This window comes from Haemaphysalis longicornis, unplaced genomic scaffold, assembly GCF_048455015.1.
Source record: "Haemaphysalis longicornis isolate Haplotype H1 unplaced genomic scaffold, Haemaphysalis longicornis Haplotype H1 scaffold_5, whole genome shotgun sequence".
NCBI lineage: Eukaryota > Metazoa > Arthropoda > Arachnida > Ixodida > Ixodidae > Haemaphysalis > Haemaphysalis longicornis.
In genome coordinates, this window is record NW_027526385.1 from 143765541 (window position 1) to 143781392 (window position 15852).

Here is a 15852-nt window from a genome sequence, read left to right on the forward strand (position 1 = left end):
ATGATCTTTAATGTTCGCACCATTTCTTTTAAGTGATGATATTATTTGACGGTTTTAAGCCTTCTTTATTGAACAATGCCGAAACGAGAAATAACATCCAGAGATCAAAAATTCCGCCTAGATGGCTTTACGACGAAAGCATCGTTGTTTATACTGGCATTGATTTTACTGAAATTTGTACGTCTTCTGGGTGGCTAGTTTTTTTTTGTTTTTTTTTGTGGGGGACCCTGCATGGCAGGTGCCATAACTGTTGTTTCTTGACGTCGACACACTATATCTCTTCACACACGCAGCGAGGTACTTTCAAGAAGTCTAGATCAGTCCGAGAACTCGTACGCCCGCCAGACAGAATAAAGTGTTTTACGAGGTGCTACAAGGGCCACACGGGTCCCGCGATTATTTGTGTGTTTTTTTGTGTGTATTTATCCTATGGGCACGTTTTTGTTTGGAAGCAAAGCAGAAAGGTGGGCGTGTTCGTACAGCATCTCTATGCCTATGGTACAGCATGTTTATGTTCCTCTATGTTCACACCTCTATTCATTGCGAATTATCGGAGCCCACTGCTTATTGCCCATCGGGTGCAGTAGGCGTGTAAATAATTAAATTCCTCCACGATAGCCGGGGTTCAACGCGGGCAACGTGTCTCCCGAGAGGTCGGCCTTGTCCCCAGAAGTCACCAGAAGGAGTCCTGTGGCCAAAAGGCGCCGTAAGTAATTTAGTCCCCACGGTGTGTAGTTTCGACTGCACTGTGCGCCCACACTGCACCACGGCAGCTTCCCTGTCCCACGCAATCTTGGGACGTCCGGCGGCTGACAGCTCAGGTGGCCTTAGAAAACATCGTACAATATTTAGCTCTACTGCGAATACTACCAATTAATATGCCCCATTGAACGCAGGTTTCACTCATATATGCAGGATATTGTTTATTATAAAGAATATAACTTGAAATAGCAAAACAGGTTCGGTATCACCCGCACAGTAAATGATGAAAAAATCTCTTCCAAGTTGTGATACCAGCTGCAGTTCACTGAACTTTTAGGCAATCGCCATGCTTTTGGGGGTCTGTGTAGCGGCCCAAGAAGTTCACGAGCTTGCGTATCACGCTTGTGCGGCCGTAGTTTCCAACGATCACCGATGTCGGGCACTTTGACGTTCCGCTGTCATAGTTGATGTCGTACGCGGCGATGCTGAATTTCACGTTCGTGAGGTTGAACTTGGCGTCACACAACTGTGTTAAAGAGAAAATAAACGTCAGCAGGATGTGAGAGTTTGTTGGCGGCCGTTACGGTTTTTTTACGCATATTCTTGTTTGCAACCCACACGCCTTTTTAGGCTCGCAATCTACTGCCATTTATATACCGGATTTATATACCGGTATGAGACATCCAAAATTATAACAGATCCCAAAAAAGGCTGATTCTTGTTTGAAGCCAACATGCCTTTATTTAGCTGACACAATCCTGCTTTTCATATACGTGCAGGACATAGATGCAAAATAATACAGACCCCAAGAAGGCTGACTCTGGAGATGGGAAGAGTATTTTTACCGGAACAGACAGATATACTCGCTGTTTAGGGGTTACCGCTATAGAAAGTCACTCGTAAGCACCTGATAGTGTCTTGTGCTCATTCTCCTTTTCTGTTTTTTTTTTTCACACCAGCAACAAAGTGGAGCTGATGGGCATAGGGTGGCTGACAGTTCGCCCATGTTGGCAAATACATTCCCACAACCTCGCATTACGTGGGCGCACCTTGTAAATGCGCAAATCAGGTCGCATTGATGGATATAAAAGAGCGAACAGGAAAAACTACAGACGAGATTAAATTCTTAAAAGCAAGGAACCGTCTTCCGCTGTACTCCGTGCCCCTCCAATGGCCGGAGGAGAGGGACATGATAATGCTAGAAGTGTGGTGACACAACTAGGTTCGTCTTCCACTGCTGGTGAAGCTGAACTGCCTCGATTAGACCAAAAACCGGTGGTTCGTTTTACATCGAAGCAGTGTACGCCCACCCCCCGGTTTTCATTTCCCGTAAAGCGGATTTACTCGGTGCAGCTCCTGGGCTCCTCCCCTCCACCGCTGGCCACTGTCACGCAGCGGTATCACAGCGGGTATTCTCCTCGCCACCACCGATGCCACTTTCACAAGTCGCGCAGCCGGCTGACAGCGGCCGCATCGCCGCTATCAGATGATTGCGGAGAAGGAACACCAGCGCGAATGGGTGTAAAAAACTGTTCTTGATTCCTCTGCCATAGTTATCGGTAAAACACGAAAGTGAAATGTGCACTGAAATCTGCAGCTGAGCACGTTTTGTGGGTCGGTGGCTGTCTTGTGATCGTGCTTGGCGAGCGACGTCCTTTTGGTGAGTCGCTTCGGCATAGGTGTAGTGTCTTCATTTCCGCGACGAATATGACGTCAGTGAAATCTTGGTGTATCACGGCATCGAACGCTTTCGTGTTAAAATATAAAACCTGAAATCGAACAACCCTAATTATATCGTACTCTTTCGTACTAAAGGTTGCTTCCCCACAGCAAGATCCTGTGTGGAGGGGTGCACCCTTTACATGCCGCTTCCTTTGTTGTAGTGGTGTAATTTTCCTGACGGATATGACGTCAGTGAAATAATTGTGTGCTGCGGAATAAAACACTTTCGTGTTAAAACGCACGAAAGCCACCGCCACTACACTACCGCCGCGGAGATGTAACCGTGGCCGTTGCCGCCGCAAATTCGACTCGCCCGCAAGATGCGGTTCTCTGCCGGTTGAAAGCAACTTGCCGCATTGGAACTTCGGCATGAGTACATAATTATTCGTTAGCTTAAAAGCCATCCCTTCGACATTGTCGCGTCGGCAGCCCTCGCTTACAGCTGGCCATAGTTCTGCCGGAAGAATAATAATAGCTGTTAATATGGCATATCAAGTCTTTCTTTCTCCTATCGCCGGTGTTTGTTACGCCTAATTATGCACCCATCCTCCATTGCCGGTTTAGGCTTGTACGGGTTAGGGTTAGGGAGAGGTGGAATGCACGCACAGCATGGCCTAGTGCTGCTACTGATACCATTCTCTTTGTGGTAATGTAAGAATTAAACGTCAGAGTGTCATGGCTCAGTGCGTCTTGTCAGCTGTCTTCCGCAAACGAGCAGTTTGGGTCTGGGTTGGTGTGTTACACAGAAAATAATGTGCCTACGACTGGGCATCGAAAGGGACCCCGATGTGCATATCCGCTAGTATAAAGGTTGAGGTCTTTGAGGTGTTATCTCGCTTTGGGACGGACGTATGTCATTCGCCTGGAGGTAAAAGAGCGGAAACTGGAGACGCGTCAGCCCGAACATAAGCGTAAATGAGCGGAAAAACAACGAAAAACTGCGGCTTCCGCCGTTGCTGCGTCAATTTGTAGCTGGTAGAGTAGCAGTGCATCCCTCCCTATTGAAAAGTAACTGGCCCGTTTGAAACGCCGACGTGGGCCAATATACTTTGTTCTGCTTTAAGGGCTAGCGAAGTCTTCGACAGGGTCTTTGATATGTAATCACTCGCTCCTGACCGACTGCGGGTTTATGCGTTCACGGGGTGGGAGTGGAGGGTGAGCGGGCACGCCCAGCTGTATATTTAGGGGCATTACTGATGACGTGTCTGTTCTGTTGGCGTGGAGTTTAAACGTGGCTTTCAAACAAGCCCAACGCGACCCGTGTGGTGTCCTTAGTTATAGGGCGCACTGGGTTGTCCTGTTGAACAAACAGTAAGATGCCTACGACGCAGGAGGGAAAGACACAGCTCTACGTTTGCCCGCTAGGGTGAAGCTCGGGTCTTCCCAAATTTTATTCAGGTAATCGGCTAGGATGTTGCTCAGTCGTAAATTACAAACAAATGTGTTTTGTTTTGTGCCCTCTGTGGGGGGTGTGCAGCTTCGCATGTCACCCGTTTCCAGAGAGTGGAAGGGCACTAAATGTTTTTTTCGGTTATTTATTTTCCCAGTAGTTGCTGAGGAGGCTTCTTGTGCTAAAAGATGTCGTACTCAGCTTGGAGGGGTACAAGAAGGCACTTCAAGACAGCAAGCACGGAGTTACACGCAAAAAAAATAATATATGTAATATCTGATAAAAACAGTTACACGACACAACCTAGCAGTTTCCCTGTTGATATGTTTTGTACCCCTATGGAAACAAAAAATGATTAAGGGACTTAGTTACATGTACACTAAAAGCTACTAACAGAAAAAGGCAACACGCAAAGGTGTATCACTAATAAAAAATACCCTATTACACAAGCTAAAACCCCGAGCACAGCCTCGGGCCGATAGCGCAGGCCAGGCTTGTTGTTAGGATTCACACTGACCCTGTTGGAGTCAAGCGGTTTTTATTACAAGAAAATATATTCAACTAAGCAAAGCGGTGATGCCAAAATGGTAAGGAGCGTGGCCATTTGCGGAAACCGCACCTTCACGTGGGTCTAATTTTTGGAAAAAGCATCACCAGGAATCGCACGGTACCCGTGAAGACAGTAGACTTTTAAGGGCCGAGCACTTTAGGGTCGCGCTTTGTCGTTGTAGCTCACTCGCTGGACCCAAATACAGCTGGCGTTCCCTCGTAGCAGCTCTAATCGCTGCGTAACACGGAGGCTTCGAAAGCCGCGAGGTTTATATAGTCATAAGCTTTCGAAACTTGTGCACCGCTGGCGCTTCTCGTAGATCTTCCCGTTGCATAGCGCAAAAAAACTGTGGGTACATTTGAGGGTAAATATAAATAATTAACCAGAAGCGCCCGTGTTCATTTAGTTAGTGGGCGGATATCGGTGCTGCAGCCGATTATGCCCATTCACGGCTCTACACTTATGACAGCTTTTACATTAAGTGTAATGCTTTAATTTTTTATAGCGATACTTAGTAGCTAGGTGCAGGTCCTGGTATTTTGTGAGATCCTGTGACTTTGGCGTTTGTATATGTAATTGTGGGTAGCACTAGTTCTGGTCTATTCCGGGAATTGTAATGAGTCATGTTTTCTTGTCGTCACTGTTTGTATTTGCAGCGATATCACAAAGTTACAGTCACCACCAATTTGGAGGCGACCGAGGGACCATCGACCGGGACCTGTGCAGCTACACAGCGGCCGATTTTGCAACTGGGATGATAAAGACTGCGCTGACGTCGTCCCTCGTGGGCTATTCGGGAGTGCAATCACCCCTTCCCCAAATATTAATCTCCCTTTCTTGCGTTACCGTTTAATTGCAGTCGTGTGTGAGCACGTAGTTGCCCTATATCTCGGCTAACATTGACGAGGCTAGGGAAATGGCGATGGGCTTTTTTTGTTGTATAAAGATCTTCTGTTGGTCCACTCTAACAAATTTTCATAACCACGTCAATGTCTTCTGTCGCCCACATCCGCCAGACCGGTGTCTTATGAAAACATCTAAAATAAAAAGAAATAAAAAAACATTCTATTAGCTGGAAGGTATGACAGCCTCTCAAGAAACAGCGCTAATAAATGAGGGAAGCTGTTCGGATTTTTCCCTCGCCACGGCACTTGATGACCTAACGTGGCACTGGGACTTCCTTATGTCCTGCTCGAACGATTACATTCCGATTATTCTCGTCTTTACAATAAATTGCTCGTCCACCCACTGGGCATATACACTTGGTGTATCATAGAGAAGCCGCCACACACCTCTTATCAGAAAACAGGCGGTCGCTTACTAGGCGTTTGAAAAAAGCAACAGTCACGGATTCCTATCTGCAAAAAGGAATCAGCGGTTTCAGCCTTCAACGGCAACCTTCAAACTTGTGTGAGCACACTACTCGGCAGCAAATGCAAAGCCAAGCCTTCAGCTTCCTCTTATGTTTGGAAGCCCCCCTTTTAAAATATTTGTGTGCTATTGTTGCAGTATTTGGAAGAAATGCGCTCAAATAACGTCACGCCATGAGCTCTTTCGAAGGCACATTTCGCCTGCGCTAAAGGCGTTCGGAGCTTGTCTATCGTCACAGAGCTGTGAGATACTGCCGAGTTTGAGGCTACGTACGCCCTGCCAACTGGACGGTCCGGAAACTATATAGATGCACGGGAAGAGAGGACCATTCTCAGTGCTACCGCTGGAGAAGATACGTCTACTTACGACCATTAACCCCTGTAGGGGCAAGTTATACAACTATAGCCGAACGAGTTAATCCCCTTAATGATGCCCGTTACACGGAAGCAAGGGACTCATTTTGAACTCCGTCGAGCTTATTTGATAAGTATCCCGACTAATAGATTGATGTCTTGGTTGGGTTCCAAAATCTACCATTTCTTCCGTTGCTTGCTTTCACCTTTTTCCGGTAGCTCTTGGTGTTGTCGAACGTGAGCGTGTGGCTGCCATTGGAGCCCTTGTCGAACGTGTAGCCAGTTTGGAGGGCGTCATTGAAGGCGAGGTTTTGGGTGTAATTGACTCTTTTGTCACCACAAACCTTGCGGAGAAAGCAGAAGAGAGAGACACGTTGAAGTTCTGCCTCCTGCGTCCCGCTCGCAAAGACAAAATTTCCACTCACTTCAAATTGGGCATTACTACGCTCTCGTTTTGCACACGTACTTCACCATAAAAACATATTATCGTTACTTATTCCGGCATATATGCGAGCTAATGTCTAACGTTTCCTCTTAATGGCGTCTTTCTGCGCTCGTTGCGCTAGACAGGATTTATTATCAAGACCACACAGTTAAACTATAGAGGGCTCGGAGGTCTGAAGTATTTGTGTTTACACAAACCGTCAGCAGCAGTAAAGGAAACCCAGGCCACGGCGTGACATCGGTTGTGGTGCAATAGATGGGAAAAATGAATTATGCTTTTGAGTTTGGTTCAATTGCTCTTTGATTTCTTCTTATTCATACACTGATAAAAAAGAGAAACGGAGTTCATAGGCGAAAATACGCTTTTCTGTTGTATGTATGAAGGTGTTGGTTAATTGTTTAAAATCTTGTCCGCTAAATCAGCTTGTTGGGAGAAGTCTTATCCGCGTTTTGAGTAGAAGCCACATTGGATGTAAGACTTGGTCAACGGTAAACCGTGCTGAGTTCTTCGCCACTGCGCGGCCACGGCAGACATGTTCCGCAACCTGGTACGTTGAACCGGATCAGCTAACGGGAGAGAGAGAGTTTGGGTGAAACAGGCCGTAGTAGCGCGAACGTTAGCCAGCCAATTGCTAAATTCAGCGACGGAAGTCCGATTAGTGAACTCGACCCGCAGGCGGCGGCGGTATCGCCACAATTTCTTCCGGAATACAGGTACCTATTCTCGAACAGGTACGATCAGCTGTTAAGCGAGAAGGGGTACAATTTGGAGAGACTGCCGAAGAAAGAATCAGGCGAGCTCGCTAAGAAGGGCTCAAGTAAGGATAGTATCGCAACCTCTGGAAGGAAGACGGAGAGGGATAGCAAAGATAGCGCATTTCCAGAAGCTAACGACAGAGGGCAGCGCAAGTCCACTGAGAGTAAGGCCCCTACAGAGAGCGGAGACGTGTCAGCGTGGTGTTCGGATGGCTGAGCTTCACGGGAGGCCTGGAAAACAGCTGCCCACCTGAACGCGCATTTCACGAACTAAGGACATTCCACAGGAAAGCGTAAACTCTTACGCTAGCGAAAGGAGGTAACATGAGTTCGTTGAAACGAACCGTGTTTCTCGAGACGCGAGTTCAGAACCGAGCGGTGCTGCGGCAGTGCCGGCAGTTGAGGCACTGAAGTGTCTTCACTGTGCAGCTAAGCGTAACCACGATATCACCACTGAACAAGCCGATTCCATCCTGCCGCCAGCTCACGAAACCGACCTCGAGAAACGGCCAGCGGAGCTTGTTGCGATTCCGGTGTCGCCTAGGGTTGAGCCTTCCTCTGAGACCGGGCAGCACGGACTTAGTGTAGCCTTGGCATCCGGCAAAGAAAACGAGAACGCCCTCCGGTGTTCGCTTACCGACGGTCTCGGGAAAAAGGCAGAAGACGACCACAGAGGCAAAACTTTCGAGCCCACGTGCGGCAAGAGTGCACGACTGTCGTTTGGCTGTGCCGCACGCACGCTGTACGTCGGATCTCAGCGGACTCACAGCGCAAGAACACAAGTGCACGTCTTCCTCGCGCGGCGGAAATTAGCGCAGTTTTCTCCGCGCGCTCGAGGTAGGTCTCGGAAATATACTGATGTTTTATACACCGGTCGCAGTGACTGACACAGAACGGGCACCACTGAAGTGCGATTCAACAAGGGGAAATCTCGGGGCAATGAGGAGAGCTCAAAATGGCAGCTCTCACCTCAGCACGAGAATGGGCCTGTAGATCTCGTAATATCACGATTGAATTGTTTCCTCAAGCAGGCTTCGCCCTTTACGATTACGTTTATTTTAATGTGGGACATTTCCAATCACACGATATGTCGCCTTTGGAGTTTATGCACCTGGCTAAATTACTGCTCGGCAAGAATATAACTAGTTTAGTTGGTTATTCGAGTAATTCCTTCGCAACTAAAAGCCTGGCAGAGGTTCACTGTGGAATTGTCTTCGCACTTCCCGGAAATGCGGTTGTGTCTTCCTGTGTACTTTTGCTTGCCTGACCAAGCCAAAAAAGTTCCCGGGAGCCACTATTCGTACCCACTGACCGGCCCGGTGAAGCTCCAGCACGGTGTCGTACAGCCCAGGCCTGAAGTCAAGTGTCTGCCGAGCACTTTTCTTCGAAAGGATCTCTCCGGAAAACGGTTGAAGACCGTCATCTATTGGCATCTCGGACCCCGATGGATGATTTGATTCAGCGCGCCGCTGTACTCCAGGCTTTATATAGTGCTCTTCTTTTGTGGCTTTTGTGGCAGAGCCACCACAACGTGCTCCCTTCGCGTGGGCGTTTTTCTGTCGGCAACTCAAGCTTGCACCGACAGCAACCAGATCCAAACATCCCGCAACGGGCCTCAGAACGCCCCGATCGCAGGCTCCTCTCTGTCTTCATCATTCCAAATTTGGCGGTGGTAGTCGCGGTACGCCAAGACTTGCCCTGAGGGCGCAGACGCCGTTGTGGTGACCTCGTCTCTCCCCTCTCTCGGACTTAGCGAGCACCGCTGCTACCTAGTACCCCTCACGAACTCTGCAAACGTGTGTGTCTGCCCTTGTCGCGCCATGTGCAAACAGCGGGGAGGATAAAACTTGTTGAACCCCTAGTGCTTTGGGTATAATTGCGGGCGCACACATTCGTTCATTTCGAAGCCGCGAATGAATGCTGTCACTCTGCTCGAGTCGCGTACTGTAACCTCGCCCGTGTCATTGTTTCAGTATTGCTTCGGCTCATCTCTCACCATGCAGTAAACCAATTAAATTTATCTTCGGATTCTGCTCGTCTTCTTCAAGGCAGCAACATTTGCGGACCGCTCACCACCACGTTACCACTCGCATGACGGAGGTGACGGAGTTCGGCTAGGGGACGCCTTCCCGAATGCAACATTGGGTTGCCATCGGTGGCTTGGCTACAGTGGCTAGAAGAGGGAAGTGTGATTACCGCCGGTGGGCTCCTATGGCCACCGCCGTCGCCGCCTTTCATGCATCCGCGAGATGGCGCTAGCGGTCGTTTACACGTCGAGCTAAGCGCGCGATACATTGCCGCAAGCGCGTTTTGCGATCTTTTCGTTCTAAATTTTTATCGCGCTTCGTCAGAGTTATGCTAGATGTGGTGCTGAAATTTTGTCTGGGATAAGCCGCTGCCTTTAGAGTCACTGTTTTGTGCTTGGTTGCACGACGGGTAATAAATGCATGGTTCCAGAAGTTGCTTTTCGGGGTGTCGGAAGGCGAGTAAACGTGGCTCAAGTGGCAGGGCAACACACCTCGAGCCAACAAGCCGCTCGAGCATTTCGATCCGCAGTTAGCGTCGCGCGTCAATTTGAACGCACCACCCAAGGTAAAATGCTGCGCTGGTGCACCATCTCACTTTGAATGTTGTGCATGCCGTTTCTCCAGCCGGATACGAGCCCAACGATCTTCCCAAACGTGCCACATTGCCTCTCAAAGCCAGTGCCCAAGAAGAGAAAACCAAAGGGAAGGTTGGAAAAACAAATAAAGTTGCGCCTCCACAAAAATATGCCGCGAATATGGAAGGGTTGTCACTGGACGAATTAAACGACGCCCCCGCGCATATTGCCGCCAACTCTCTAGATTACCGAAATGTCATTATTCCAAGTCAGACAAGCACATTTTTAGAACATTTATTTCACCGCAGGGCATAAATGAAAGGGTTCGGTTAAATTGGGATGAGGAATTGAAGAGTAATTAGGTGAATATAAAATCTTAATGCTTTCTCTGAAAAACTGTGAGCGGTGAGGATTTGCAAACTGCCTTTTTGCTTATGGTTTCTGGTAATTATAAATGGAGAAGTATGCGAAACGAAACATTTATTGTTCTCATTATTACTTACATAACAATTAGCAGGTGTCAATTAAGCGTCGCCGTTGGTTTTATCATTTCTTCAATTACGTATCGTAATATGAATTTCTTCATTCTTCAGGCAAACCTATTTATAAAACAAATTGAATTTAAAGGGGTTTCTTTTGGTCTTGTCAATTATGCTTTGCTAATATGAATTTATTCAATCAAACCTTTTATGCTTGTCAAATATATCGTGTTTTAGTTAATTACTGTCTCAAAAAAACGAAACGAGCACGAAACTAATATGTGTTTTCTTAGCTGAATGCAGCCACAACCGACAGTATGGAAAGTACAGTGATTGATAAAACATTCAGCCGTTGCTGTAACATTTCGATAACTACACCCGGTTTCATTTAATTATAATCGGCATAGAAAACTGTGCAATAAATTGTGCAGAAATGTAAATATTCAGTGACCCAAGCTGACTATCCATGCCAAAGAATTAAATAATCTAATTGCAACTTCCCTTTCACGGACCGCTTTTTGTTTGGGGGCTGTGCCTGCGCCTTCACATTTGTGCGCGAAAAGCGACTGTAATGAAGCGAAACTCAGAAGTTTCCCGGCTGGCCGCTTGCGCGAGAGCATTTCAAGACGGCATATATTTCGAGACAAATAACGTGTTCTGTAATAGGAAGCGTATATTATTATATAGTTGCTGCAATTGTGAAATAATCTGAGGTAAAAAAATGCGTCCCAAACCACGGAGCTTATCGGACTGCAACTGACGCGGCGTTGAGCGGCACGTCGGGCGACGTGAAAACGAGCGTCAGCGCCACCGCGCGGTTGCATCCAAGAAGCGTACGCGAGCCAGGGCGCCTTCGTCACACTTCCCTATTCTAGCCACTGTAGCTTGGCAACATCGCACACTACCATAGTAAGGGAAAATGTGCGAAGCGTGCAAGTTCCCTTTTACAAAAGCTTTCACGCATCGCGCCGCTGCGTTCCGCTATTTTCATACGTTCGGTGTACGGTAACGCCGGTACGCTTCACTAAAACTGCCTATTATGCCTGTTTTATAATAAACAGAACTCGGTTGCGTATTTTAATGGTTGTTTTTCCAGTAATTTCTTCTTAAAATTACGGATTGTTTTGACAGCGTGTACCGGCAACTACAGCATCTAAAATAAATCACAGACGCTCCTTGGCAGGGCCGGAACGAACTCGCAGGGGGCTGCGCTCTGAACGTCCACAGTAAGGAGTGAAGACTACGTTTGTCGAGCGAGTGCTCGTCGGTTGCACCGAGAGCACCAGTGATCGCCCGCAATTTCCGATGGCAAGCACCCGTACGCTTTTATTCCATTCCACTTCTCCGTACCCCCACTCCTTCAGCCATAACATCAATCACATACTTTTACACATTCTTTGTGGACGCTACGGCGTACACGCGCAGACTGCAACATTGTGTTGGACTAACGATATACATCTTAGCTGCACAACTTCGCTGGCAGTTTTGTGCTGGTTTTAGCGGTTAAACCCCAGTCCCGGGGAACTTGCCCCAATAAAAGTTATGCCCGTAGTCCGAGTTTTTTCCTCGACTTGGCCGACTCGAGGGTACCGCCGTGCATTCACATGACCAAATTGCTTTCAAGCATTTTCTCGGCGGTGGGGGGGGTCTAGTGGAGCGAAGACTCACAATACGCGAGTTGGTGTTCCCACGAAGTGAGCTTTGTAGTACAGTAAAGCCCGCTTATATGGAACACGGATATATGAACTTATTGCCTATATCGAACCCTTGTATGATTCTAATAGAAATTACCTGCATTTAAAACTTTTCGTAACGAACGCGATTTTTCTCACAGCGGATATATCGAATTCTCCCATGTGGGATTTTTCGCTTTCCTTAGGCATGCGGCAGGCTTTTCCGCAATACATCGGCGTGCAGCGGTGGCGCGGGTGTCGCTTGCGACTCCCGCGCGAGCTCGAGCGCGTCCAAACCGGCTGTGGCAGAGTGGGCCAGCTCTACGCCTGCAGGCCGTTGCAGCCGAAAGCGCCACATTGGGCGCTGCGGGCTTCGGTGTCACTGAACTTAAAGTCCGCGCCACTCGCTGCCCGCACTTGCTCGGTTCGCTTGGTTCGCCGTTATTCGCTTGTATTCGTGCTTGTCTCCGCTCTGTCGAAGACGCCAAGGACTCCCTAATGCTTCTGAGCACGAGCGAAGCCGTCGCTCTCATGGCTCTGCTATGGCGATACTGCAGTGCCATTGAGGGCAGTGGTCTTGTGCTTGTCGACTGTTTAGATACCATGGAGCAAGCAGTCATCAGCAACGCGTTATGCTCCCAGTAGCATACTACAGTCACGCAGTTCTTCCGCCCAATAAATAAATGTTTTCTTTCCGAGAAAGTGTCGTACCAACAGTGAACTGCAGGGTGGTAAGTGCTGAGCGTTAGCTCGTGACTCCGTCGGCAAGATTGCTCTGATATAAGTTGTGTTTGCTCCACTTTCTATATCAAAAGTTTGCTATATCGAACTATTTTACAACCCTCGCGCTTTACAAGCGGGCTTTACTGTAGCTGCGGGAGTTCTCGTGAAACGGCAGCGTTGACCTTGGTGTTGATGGCGACGCCCACTTCTATCAAATTGTGATGGAGGCGAAGCTTTGCGGGACGATCTTGCAGATTGAGACTAGTTCGACATAATTTTACTGCCGAATCGCCTGAGGCTTTAAGTTGAAGTTACGCTCATCAAAGTTCTCTTTCGGCATAAACTTTATTGGAACGAAAACGTGGTCCTCTTTTCAAACTTTTGTCGTAATAAAAGCACCAGAAACAATGTACATGCGCCTCATAGTTTCCTTGTTGTAGAATAGCTAGATATTACGAAAACAGAGATAACACAGCAGACTATCACACGTGGCAGTCGGGGACCGGTTCAGGCCTATACGCTGGCATCACTGTCATCGTTATTCTGGCAACGGTATCCATGCGGAGCTTCGCAGAGTAACGGAGGAGGAACACATAATTACCAAAACATTGTATGCGGAAATATAAAACTATTACGAGACAAATAGAAGACAGCGCATATGAATCATAGAATCACAATAGCTGGTTGCGTGTTACACGGTCAATTTACAGTTGCTGTGTACAGTCCTGTTGCACTCTGGGAGCGGAATATGCAGGAAGTCTACTGAGGCCTAATTTGTTCTGTAGTGTAAGGCAAGCTCTGCTTTGCCTCACAGACGCCGCCACTTTTTTTCTCGTTAACGGCTGCTTGCGTATACGCTCGACCGACATCGCAGTGTTTTGCGATAGCTGTCCCATCTCTTTCTCAAAGCGACATTGTATGCCTAATTACGGCGCCAAAGACGCTTGTTTCTCTGTTCGTGAGAAATATCCAACTTGGCTGACCATGATTTCTTACGGTAGATCTTTTGCGTGCCCCTACGGACTCCTATATCCGGCGATTGGAATAATTGTTTAATAATACCATTAGATAACTAATACAACTGATAAATACTAGATCTGAACGTTATATTTTTTAAGAGAACAAAGCAGGAGTCTGACGCAGGTTTCCGGCTTTCGGGAATATCTATGCTTCAACACGCATCCGTTCCGCACTACTACCTACCAATAAACTGTGCACAAAGGCGGAGGAGTGCAGGCTGGATTCATTTTTTCTTACCTGGAAAACATAAGCGCCTTGAGAGTACGTCCCAAGGGCGCATGGCTTGAGCAAGTCGTAATTGCCAATCGTTGGCACTTGAGGGTCGGGAGTCTCTGCCTTGTACCAGCGGCCTTTAAGAGTAAAGGATACTGCGATGGGCACCTGGAACGTCTGATCGTTCTGAAGGCAGCCGGCCAGTTGACACGCCTCGTACTACGGGATAAGCAGCGAAGAAAAGAGCATTCCCCATAAGGCACGTAATACGATGCAGCATGTGGGAGCAACAACCACACGTAAGAAAATTGTAATTTGCTGTTTGCTTCCCATTCATTTGGTTTTTTATGGGCTGAATTTAAACGTTTCTGCATGAATTACGTCTCCTGAGTAGTTGCTTTGGACTAACGATTCCAATGACTGTAACAGGTGATGCTTTCAGCAATCACTTTCATAGACACAACAGGTCTGCTGCATCCTTCCGCCACTCTCTATGTTGCTAATCTTTTCTTGGGGATGTGTGAACATGCTAGTTGGCATCGCAATCTTGAAAACTCTCACATAAAGAGTTCGGTTGTTGTTGGCGTCGACCAATAGCTTGAACAGTCATTTTACCATGACAGAAAGCACCCCGTTTTACATATACCTAAACTTTGTAGGCAGTCGTGACGAGTTATTTAGGTCAACAATAAAACTGTCTTTACAAAGCGGGAACGCAACTGTCGATGCTGTGGCAGTTCCACCAGCACATGAGGCGAGACATGAGGCAGTATTAACTTGTTTTTAACAGTTGAATGAATATCTGCGAGGGCCGCGGCTCACGGCCACGCTGAACGCGGACATCGACTTTCCGGTAGAACAAATATCCTTCTGTCGCTGGCCCTGCTATAAGGACGTAAAACGAAGTAATATATGCAAATCAGGATCCTAGCTGATCTTGTAAATTTTTTTTTGCTGAAACACACACAAAAACTCAACAAATTGTTGTTGCAGCTGCGAGCCTTCAAGAAATCGCAGTTTACTGCTGCACCAAAACTACTGCAGATCTTTTTTTTCCGATGGTCATTTTTAATTTGTTCAGACATATTCCATATCGCACACTTTTCAGAAGAGTCATTCTACGCGTAGCAGCCAAATAACCACACGAAGTGTTTCCTGACAAAAACAGAACTGTTTCTGTTGTGGTAAATATTTGCTTTTAGAAAACCCACAAAATAATAGAATGCTCTTGCAAAATAAAAGGTGCGGGGCGAATCCTACTCGAGAGTCAACCATTATAGATCAAGTCGACCTGATTAACTCTGGGAAAGATTGCGCAGTGAAGAATAGTCGCTGTTTGAGCACAACCATTCTGCATCTACTTCTCAGTCTAATGCGAAAAAATCCAAAATGATGCGGAAGCTCGTTGGCGTGTTGTATCATATAATTGCGCATGTACTATTATGAGCAATATGAAAGGGAACACAGGAACGCGTGGCAAACAGCCTCGAAACAGGCTCCGAGCGATACGCGAACGGCGCTGTGAAAAACCAAGGGGGAAAGTAGGGCGCTCTTCCACTAACTGTTGGCACCCCTACCACGCTGACATTTCTACAAAGCCGCAGCTTACGTCATTTCACCGATAATATGGTATCGTCGGACAGCCGATAAGACGCACGGCGGGAATGGGAACAGTTGTTAGAACAGTGTCCCTCTTTCAACTTTGTTTCCGGCGGTGGCCGCTGCGTATCACTCATATCTGGGTCTGAGGGTGTTTTCTATGCGTTCCTGTGTTCCCTTTCATATTGCTCATAATAGTACATCAGTGTGTCGGAATTGAGCCAAACCGGTATTTCTGTCGGAGCGGAACCCGAA

The 15852-nt window shown here is 47.5% G+C and overlaps 1 protein-coding gene across 1 annotated transcript in view; it reads right to left on the reverse strand.

Annotated features, from left to right (window-relative positions):
- Window positions 1-967: 967 nt before the first annotated feature.
- LOC144139425 (uncharacterized) overlaps window positions 968-15852 on the reverse strand; it is a 51776-nt gene continuing 36891 nt past the window's right edge. Inside the window, exons 7-9 of the mRNA XM_077671758.1 lie at window positions 14023-14217; window positions 6295-6432; window positions 968-1228 (exon numbers count right to left, since the gene is read on the reverse strand). Coding sequence (XP_077527884.1) covers window positions 1195-1228; window positions 6295-6432; window positions 14023-14217 — 367 coding nt within the window. The 3' untranslated portion in view covers window positions 968-1194. The remainder of the gene's footprint in view (window positions 1229-6294; window positions 6433-14022; window positions 14218-15852) is intronic.